Below are 10,059 nucleotides of genomic sequence, written 5' to 3' on the forward strand. Positions count from 1 at the left end.
AGGAATTAGCCATGGTGGAGGTGATCCATAGCAATTTGGATGACCAGGTATCCAAAGACTTGGATGAAATCCAGTGCACATGGCTCATGTGGTGAGAGTTTGTACAAAGTGCATCAATGTTATATGGCAACACCCTGGTGATAATGACAGACACAGAGGCACCAAGTACGGGTGGATTTGCCAGAGAGCTCTGAGAATTCAAAGGGAATCTTGCTTCCTCCCTACAGACCTCTGTCTCAGCTGTGAAGAAGCTGTCCCAGTTGTCCCAGCAATTAAGGGATATGTCTTCCTCACCCATACCAACCAACATCTCAGCCATTAAGAGACAGCCTTTTTCTGTTCAAGGGAGAGGGTGTCAGTGGCACACACCACGGGCCACCCCTGTGTGGCGAGGGGAAGGACATGATGAAGTGGATTGATGAGCCTACCTGGAAACTAGGAGCTCAGGTACAGGAACTGTAAGAAAAAACAACAGCCAAAGACATCCATCCAGGAAAACTACTGCTCTGGTGCCTGTTGGGCAGAGTAGAAGGGCTGATCTTACTTTTGACCCTGATGAAGGGACTTCTGGTTTGCAGTTTAAAAAATTAAGTAGTGAATAGTCTGACCAGGAGTAGAGGGGCCCTGCCTTCAGTCAGATGGAGGAAAGGGACAACCAGATTTACTGAGCTGTGGGGATCTGATGGCCTGGCACAACACTCCCATGGCAGTATAAAGCTCTAGCAGACACCAGTGCACAGTGCTACTCGAATACCACCAGATTACAAAGGGGCAGAGTACTTCTGTAGTTCTGGAGTGACAGGAAGATCCGACCAGCTGTCTGTGTTGGAAGCTGAGGTAAGCCTAACTGGGAAGGAGTGGCAAAGGCATCCTATCGTGACTGGTCTGGAGGCTTGATGTATCCTTGGCATGGACTACCTTAGGATGCAAAAGGGCACCCTTGGGCTTTTGGCATAGCTGCCTTGAGCATGGAGATTAAGCAGCCGTCTAGCTTGCCTGGTCTCTCAGAGGACCTGTCTGTGATGGGGTTGCTGTGGATTAAAGAAAAGCAGCTGTTCAATTGCTACAATGAGAGTGAACCAGTGACAATATCACACCAGTCAAGACTCCCTGGTTCCCATCCATAAGCTGGATCAGTAACTGGAGAGTCAAGGAGCGATCAGCAAGACACTCACCCTTTAATTTAAAGTCCCATATAGCCAGTGCAAAAATCTAACGGAGAGCAGAGGCTAACACTGGACTATCATGGCCTGAATGAAGCCACGCCAAGGCTGACTGCTGCCACACCAGACATGTTAGAACTCCAGTATGAACTGGAGGCAAGGGCAGCCAAGAAGTATGCTACAACAGGTATTGCTAAGACATTTTTCTTTGGCACCAGAGCTCAGGCCACAATTTGCTTTCACATGGAGAAGCATCCTGTACACTTAGAACTGGCTGCCCCGGGGTGGAAACACAGCCCTACTATTTGTCAGGGACTGGGACAACTGCACTGGGCGTCCTGACCACCTGCAGTGCACTGATGACATCACTTCGAGGGGCAAGCTGTCCCCAGGGAGTTCCCACAGTATGTGCCTACACAGGCTCAATTAACCCTTCAGTCCTGGGTGCCAGGACAGCTGCAACAGCACTGAAAGCAACTTTATTCATGTTTGTTTTGAGCAGTGCCTCACCTGGATGTGGTTCTAGGACTCAGGGCCTGACTTGACTCTGCCAGGTTGTGGTGCCTCCTCGAAGGCCAGGACAGGGCCTTCCCAAAAACCCTGTTTGCCCCTGAACTGCTGCCTTCTGCCCTGCAGCACACTGATGCTGATGAGGAGTGTGGCTGGAATAGACTGTGTGCTCCTGCCAAAAACTTGATGCTACCTCCCCACCTGCTTGTTCTTTAGAAGAACGGTTTGTTCTATTTGAGCCTTGCTGGTCCTTTCAATTCCTTTGGATTGAAATAATTTATTTGAAATTCTTTTAGAAAACTTCTTACTGTAGTACTGGTCTCCTCAAGCCACTTCCACCTGTAAAAACCTTTTGCAGCGTCTTACCTTGAGGTTTTGGTGGTGGCTGAAGTCTATTTTGGTTTTAAGTCAACCCTCTTCCTCACGGATGTAAATGAAAGAGGTGTGGTTTTTTACATTAGAGCTTCCTACTGGGCTTTTGAACAATTTCTGTTTGGCCAAGCTCTGGGAGGAGGATTTTGCCACTTTTTCTTCCTGTGAATGAAAGCTCTGCTCCCATCTGGGTTTCCTGATGGGATGTGGCTCTTTCTCCTTTGTTCTTTCAGGGTGTCAAGCTGTGGCTCATCCTGTTCTGCAGAACAGGGACCTGCCTGATCACCACTGAAGGGAGAGAGAGGACTGACTGCCAAACAGAGCACAGGTAAACTCTCCAGTCAGGGCACATTTACTGAGCGGGGTGGGGGGTGTGTGTGCCCTGTGAGGCAGGAGGCCATGGACTGCCCTGCACTGGTCAGTCAGCTCAGCAGAGAGGCCAGAGGCACAAGAAGCTCTGTCTGCTGAAGAGCTGGAGGGCACTCGCCCATTCCAATGCACACACAGGCTGCAGCCACCTGATGAAGCCCCAGAACCCTGGTACCAGCTCAGCTCTGCTGGCTGGGGAGCCGGGCTGTGGATCAGCACAGAGTAATTAATAACTTGTTCTTCTGTCCCTGGGATTAACACCCAAATGCCACCATTCTAGCCATGCTCTGACTCTGCTCCAAGCAGAGTTCACCCCTTCTTGCAGGCTGCATCCAGGGGCAAACATGGGATTTCAGCTTCATCCTGGAGTTCAGACCACAGATGGCAGCACAGGGACGGGAGCCCATGAAATACTGGGGAGCCGAAAGGACAAAACTTGCTGCTTGGGGATTGAATAGGGGGTGGTTGTGCTCAAAACCAAACCTTCTTTTTACTGTGGGCTGTAGAAGCCTGTGGGCTTGTAAGCTCAAGCAGGAATGGCCCCTAGCCTCCCTAGAGGTGGCAATCCAGAGATCCTGGGTGGGATCTTGAGAGAAGCAAAACGAGTAAGAGAGTCGCAGGCCTGGACTGCAGGACAGCTCACTTTGGCTTTATCAGGGATGTGCCCAGCAGGATGCCGTGGGAGACTGCGCCAAGGCCAGTGCTGCTGGGTCATCTCCAAGGAGCTCTCATCAGGCCTGGGGGCAGTGAGGCACCACCCCCACCCCCAGCAGAGATCAATATAAGGAACACTTCAACTAGAAAACAATAACAGAAAAAAAGACACCCCAAAAACTCATTCAGGAAAAATACTATTCACAGAACTTTTAAGGAGAAAAAAAAAAGTAGTGAGTGCTTTACTTCAGAGTTCTACTGTTTGGGGTTTTGCTATTAACAATGCAGAAAGACTGAAAAAGTGGCTGGCTAGGGGGCTTCCAGGTCTGACAGCTACCCACAGCTGTTAATCAGTATTGGCTACTCACAGGAAAGTGAGGATCTCTCTCAGCTATGTTACTTTCATTCTCCCAAAGCAACATGAGTTGTCAGGAATGTCCCAACCTGTACTGCTGTAATGCAGGCAGCTCATTTTCATCTGCTTGAGCATGTAAGGATTTAGCTTAGAACCAAGGAGCTTAAACAGCAGTTTTATCTGTGCTGTTGGTTCCTTTGCTCACATAAGACAGGCTTCACATAACAGAATGCAATGATGTACATGATGGGGGATACTCTGGAATGCAACAGCAAGAACATGTAAAGGATTAGTTCAACAGGTATTCGTTCCATTTCAACCAAATGAAATTTCTGCAGTTAATTTTAGCATAGAAGAATGACAGGCTTGCATGTCTATCACTTCTCAGCATCTTAAACTTTTACCTCTGGGAAGGAACCATACTCCTCCCTAGCAGAAACAATCCATTTTGTAGAGAATCTCAGTGCTGGGCACACAACAGCATTACATGAAGTAAGAGAATACAGATTGTGTCAAAAAAATGCAGGCACTGACACTTTGTGGCATTCACTTCATTTCTACTCCAAACAGCTCTGGCTTTGGAATTCTTTATTTGGTTTGAAATATGCTGAACACAGATCTTATGTCCAAGTTCTTCCAGGTCTCTTCACAAGCTTCCCTCCCACCTCTTACCTGCCTGGGTGGATACCAGCAATTCAGAACATTACTAGATATAAGATCACGGTCAACTGAAGCTACTAAAAGGCAGTAGAAGTTGGCAGCATTGGATATGACTGCAGGGTCACACTCTTCCACTCTAACCCTCCTGTTCTAGGCTCCTGGAACACATGTAAAGCAGTAAGACTTCTGACGAAATATAGGGGAGGGAGAACAACATGTTCCCTAGGCGTGTGCCCTCCAGAACTGAAGTGTCTTCAGGTGCTGCCCAACCCCACCACTGAGCTAGAGCTGCACTGCATCATGCAGTGCCTGGAGAGGTACCGCTGCTTCCATCCGGCTGGGGCAGACAAAGCCCTTATCCTGCAGAAGGGCTCTTTGCTGCATGGGGCAAGAAAAGAGGCACAGCTCGTATCTTCACTGTAAGGCATTGGAGGGCCACCCTTCAGCCACGAGTAGGTCTTGAGGTTTTTTTCATGTCTCTTTTCTGAAGGGTCTGCATTTCCTCCTTCACTCTAAAGCAGCTAGTTCCTCCAGGAGCTGCTCTTTCTCACGCTGCAGCTCCTGCACCCGCTGTTTGTTCTGCTCTAGTCTGTCCTCCAGCCACTGAAGGAGTGGCCCACTGATGGCAGACATCTGGCTGCAGAGGTTCTTTGTGAACACTGGAAGAGCAAGAATACATTGTGCCAGTGCAAACACACAAAAGACTCAGTGTGCTACAACAAACCCAAAGCCAAAAGCATTAGGCAGCAAAGGAAACCCTCCAACATCCTGGCCAAGGCATCCCCACAGCAACATCAGAATCAGCCGCTTGCTAAACACGGAAAGAAGGTATTTTAATCTGACATGTAGACACCCAGGGGAGGTTTGACAGGCCTACAAAGGAAATCTGGAAATCTGCATATAAGTCATCATTTATGCTAATGAATTTTTAAATTTAGAAGCCAAGCCTGCCTCATTTATTGAGCAGGTGAGAATGGACAATGGGGTATTTATTCTGGAACAGAGGCAGGATTAGGATTCACCCTATCTCGCTGGCAAAAGCACAGATGTCATCTGGATGTAATGTACGGGAAGTGCCAGAAGATGCACGCACGTGTATAGATCAGGCAGACACTACTTTAGGACTCACCAAATCCAAAATTCCCTTGCCGTTCTAACAGAAAAAAAAAAAAAAAAACAACCCAAACAAACCCAAAGTCTATTGTAATTTTAAACAATTGTACAAAGGTCAAAGGATACAACAGCATTCATAAACCCCAGGATTAAGTTATTTTACAGCCCTTGATGTTTTCCTTTAAAGTGTTTAGTTACAGTTCTGTTCCTCCACTAGACTTTATGTAACAAGACAACAGTCTCGGGGAATTCTCTGGTAACATTATACAGTGCTTGTGACTGGAAATTAACTGTATGGCACAGAAAAAGACAAAAGTTTGTGCTTTTACAGTTATTTACAAGTGCCTTTTATGGCAAAGGGAAGACTGTTACACAGCTGTGGTCTACTGTTCCCTGAAGTAGGAGCCAAACCAACCCCTGCTCAAGACTCTACTGTTTTGACTCGGGGAGCAGCATCCTGGACTCTCACATGCAGAAAAGGAATCCTTACCTGAGCCATTATGAATCTTGGTTACGGAGTCTAGGTGGGTGAGGCTAAGAGAATGAACAGAATGCAGGTTAGTGACAAGATAGCAGGGAATTGCAGATTAGGCAAACCCAGGCTATAGAACCAGCTACCTACAAGTCACTGACACTGCAGGTACATCTAAAGTTCTTCACTTGTTGAAGCCCTGTAAGTTCCTAAGGATAACAAGAGTTCACAGCATAAACATCAGTGTTGAGCACCAGAGGCAGGAAAAAAAAAAAAAAGCAGCTGATATTAAATCTCATTTTTCAGACTTTTCAGTACTCTTACCCTTGTTAAACACTAATTCCTGTCACACAGACATATGGCTGAAGTGCCACCATCAGTTCACACGTGCTCTAGCTTTTTTTGTTGCAGCAGAGGAGCAGTTATGCTTAGCTCTTGTGTACAAAGCTGAGAGAACTTGAATTCCTTAATGTGAAGGTATTCCATCAGTTCTCCTACAGAGGCATGTGAGCTGCTAATGTTTATTTTCTATATCTCTGCTAAGGTTATGGTACTTTAAGTCCAGCAACAGAACATATTTAGCAAAGACAGTCTTGGAGAGGGGGACAGCCCCAGGTTACCTGTGAATTCTCCTGTAGGCATCTTGCTCTTCTTGGCAAAGGATCTTGGGCAATTCTACAGCTGATTCCAGACACACTTTCCCAATGGTTTCATGGGGGACAACATGAATAGGAATTTCAATCCTTTCATATCTAAAAGGGTATCAGATAAAATTAACTTCAAAGAAACAAAGAAAAAAAGAAAAAAAAAAAAAAAAAGGCAGTCTACAAACCTGCAATAGTCTGCCCAATGCGTGGCATTGATGCAGGTTTACTTTTGGGAACACGTGTCTGAGTTGATAGGCAGATGGAAACCTTTTACAGCCACACACTTGTCTTAAATATTAATGATAAAATACAAAAGCAACTAGATGGCCAGTACTGACAATATGATGCACAGCATGTGTGCAACTGGTGGGAATCTACACCACGCAAGCTTGAAGCCTCGACCTCTACAGCTGAAAGCAAAAGGGTGGATCTTCTACACAACAGATTACAGCACAAATCCACACCCAGACTACACTGTCCTACATCAAACCTTAAGGTACTAAATTATCTAGGCTAAATTAATCAGTCCTAATCTTCTGATTCAATTCAAGCAGCCTGTTTTAGCAGAGGTAAGGAGAATCCACTCTGGCATCTCTATACAGTATTTGCTCCTCATGATGAACCTAGAAGCCATTTATCTGAGACAATCCAGAAAGGAGAGACAAGATGAAATATAACCTGATGCTGGACATAATATTCTTCTGCTGTACTCACTCTGAGCTCTTCTGGGCCTGAATGGACTGGAAACAGGTATACAGAATCCTGCCTGTCTAAGAGAGACAGCAGAAAATCAGATTCCAAGAGGAAAAAATAATCTAAACCCACACATTCCTTTAGGAAGCAGAATGTGCTTTCAAACAGCATTTTAACAGGTTGTAAAGGTACAGGTTTTCCACTTTGATTGGCATGCTAGAACAAGCAGATATCGACAGACCCATTAACTATTAAAAAAAAATCTTAAACAATAGCTACCTGGAAAACCTAGACAGGACACACCACTGGCAGCTTATCTCACACTATAGCAGTGAAGAGGCTAGAGGCACAGAGGCACAAGAAGCTCTGTCTGCTGAAGAGCTGGAGGGCACTCGCCCATTCCAATGCACACACAGGCTGCAGCCACCTGATGAAGTCCCAGAACCCTGGTACCAGCTCAGCTCTGCTGGCTGGGGAGCCGGGCTGTGGATCAGCACAGAGTAATTAATAACTTGTTCTTCTGTCCCTGGGATTATAACCCAAATGCCACCATTCTAGCCATGCTCTGACTCTGCTCCAAGCAGAGTTCACCCCTTCTTGCAGGCTGCATCCAAGGATTTCATCTTTGCCCTGGGCTAATGTTTCTCATGAGTACTCGAAGGGTTTACTGCCATTTTTAAGTTGCCTTACCTTTGTGTTTTTGTCCTCAATGAAGCAGGAAAAGATAAGCCCTACAAAACCTTGGTCCATCATCTGATACATAGCTTGTGTGCGGACATCTGTAAATAAATAAGAGCATGAGATCTGTGCTGCCACCTTTTGAAAGGTGACTTAGAACTTGTTAACAAACATCACAAGTTTTATTTTGAAGTCCTCACTCTAGGTGTCTAAGTTAAAAAAATTGATCCAATTTAAAATGTAATTAAACAGAAAACGTTAAAAATACAAGATGAGTTAATAAAACAATAAACGATCTTAGCATCACCCTGGTGCCATAGATTACTATATAACCATGATCTCCAACACGTACAAGATATTCATGCACTTCCTTCAAAAAAGTTTTGGTTTTTGCATTAACAAGCACAGATGTCAAAAATCATCACAGCAGGCCTATGATTCCCACAGCGCTTTCTGTTATTCCCCAGACCCTCAGTCTAGTTTTCCTGTCTGGAACAGCAGTAGCACCAGCTGATCTGGGAGTACTGAGTCACGTGCAGTTTGAGCCCCTGGAGCATACAGACAGGACTGGGGCGATAGTGGAAGAGGTTCCTGAAGCCCATCCCGACAATCTTGTCCTACCAGAGGACATCTGAGAAACCAAACTTTGGTAGTTGGAATGTGCAGCTCTGAAAATCCAGTTTTCCTATAGAACCTAGACCAAGGCTGCTCTTACCAACATGCGACGGCCAGACAGTAATATGAGGATGAGAGTGATACCAGCCCACAACTCTCATAGGACGTCCCGTAATTTCAGCCAACCTGTGTGTGAGTCAAGGTGCTTTTGACGCCAACAGAGCAAATGGAAGGTTTTTTACAAGGAAAACCAGCAGAGGTTTAAAAGTTTCTCATCAGTCAACCTCTAAAGGGGTGACAAGACACACAGTAGGAAGCCGATGGAAACCTCTTCCCCAGCACCAGCAGGATGCCACTGCTGCAGAAGCAAACTGGATTTTTGCATGTGGCAGTAAGCAGCATGGCAGCAAGCTGTCCAAAACAGCATCCTTGAGTGTATGTGGTGAAAGGGCTCTCCAGGGCACCATGCTTGGGAGCACAGACTTGTCAACCTTTTGTCTTCTACTAAGTCTCCCTGCTGAGCTACTACCCTCCCACAAAGACATATTTAATTATGAGCAAATACAAAGAAATTATAGAAAACAGTTATAACACAATTCCACTGCAAACAGTGGAACCAATAAAGACTTCAGACAATGGCAAATACCAGCCCAGCCCTCCAAACTGAACAGTTGTTGGAAGAAAGCAGCTGACGACTTCAAGCCAACTTAGAACAAGTCTAAACCCGAGCACATAAAAAGAGGTCTGAAGTGGAAGTTTGCTACTGTATCTGCTAAAGGATATCTCTGCTTCAGTAGAAGCAGCTGAAAGCTGCTCTGGTGAAATTTCCACACGGTCTTTCCTCTTATCAGAGCGGCGCAGGATGATCACAGAATGGATATGAACAATCCGGCTGGTATCAACCTAATGACATGGAAAGAAAAATCGATCATTTGTCTGCTAAAGAAATACCTGCCCTCAAAGACAAGGCCTGCTCCCGTACCTTCTGCAGGGAAAACGCGCCCAACAGCGCACAGTCAGGCACGCGGATGGGAAGCTTTCCTGACTAAGCTTTGGCTTTCACAGAAGCTGGAACTACGAGTCGGCGCTAGGCAGGAGCAGAGAGGGGAGGCCTGAGGCCGAGCGGCACGGCTCTGCCCGCGAACCGCCCCACAAAGGCCTGCACAACGCTCCCTGCCGCGGTGACCGAGCCCCGCTCGGAAGGCGGGAGCTCGCAGGCCGCTCTCCCGCGGCCCCCCCGGCGCAGGCCACAAGCCCCAGCCGGGCAGCCCCTCCTCCCGCGCGGCCCCAGTACCTCGCCGATGCAGAGCCCCATGACCTCCTCCTTCTCCGTGCTCAGCGCGTGGTTGAGACACACCAAGAAGGCATCAGCCTCCAAGTGCACCGCCTGCACTGCCATCTTGCGGCCGCCCCCCGTCCTCCCCCGCCACCCCGGAAGCAGGCGGGGACCAGCCCCGCTCACCCCGCCCCCGCTCGGCAGCAGGGCCAATCCCAGCGGGGCTGGCGGGCCCTGCCAGCCAATCGGCGCGCCCGAGGCGCAGCCTGGCTTCCGGGGGGGCGAGCGGTGCCGCGCGGCGGAAGCGCCGTGTCGCCCACGCGAGCGGTAGCCCCGGGGTTCCGCGCTGCAGCCGCTGCCCGCGGCGAGGAGGGACGGGACGGGGCGGTGCGGGCGGCGGAGCAGCGCAGGGGGACGGGACGGCACAGCACGGCACGGGGTGGTGCGGCGTTGACCGGCTCGGCTCGGCGCTCCGCTGCGCG

The 10,059-nt window shown here is 48.0% G+C and overlaps 1 protein-coding gene across 1 annotated transcript; it reads right to left on the reverse strand.

Moving 5' to 3' along the window:
• Nucleotides 1-3,959: 3,959 nt before the first annotated feature.
• BRCC3 (BRCA1/BRCA2-containing complex subunit 3) lies at nt 3,960-9,714 on the reverse strand. Its single transcript, XM_074914916.1, has 8 exons — nt 9,521-9,714; nt 9,085-9,204; nt 8,402-8,489; nt 7,699-7,787; nt 7,030-7,085; nt 6,289-6,420; nt 5,687-5,730; nt 3,960-4,742 (listed from the first exon to the last, which is right to left on the reverse strand). The coding sequence occupies exons 1-8, from the start codon at nt 9,698-9,700 to the stop codon at nt 4,591-4,593; spliced, it is 861 nt and encodes a 286-aa protein (XP_074771017.1). The 5' UTR covers nt 9,701-9,714; the 3' UTR covers nt 3,960-4,590.
• Nucleotides 9,715-10,059: the final 345 nt, after the last annotated feature.

This window comes from Athene noctua, chromosome 11, assembly GCF_965140245.1.
Source record: "Athene noctua chromosome 11, bAthNoc1.hap1.1, whole genome shotgun sequence".
Taxonomy (NCBI): domain Eukaryota; kingdom Metazoa; phylum Chordata; class Aves; order Strigiformes; family Strigidae; genus Athene; species Athene noctua.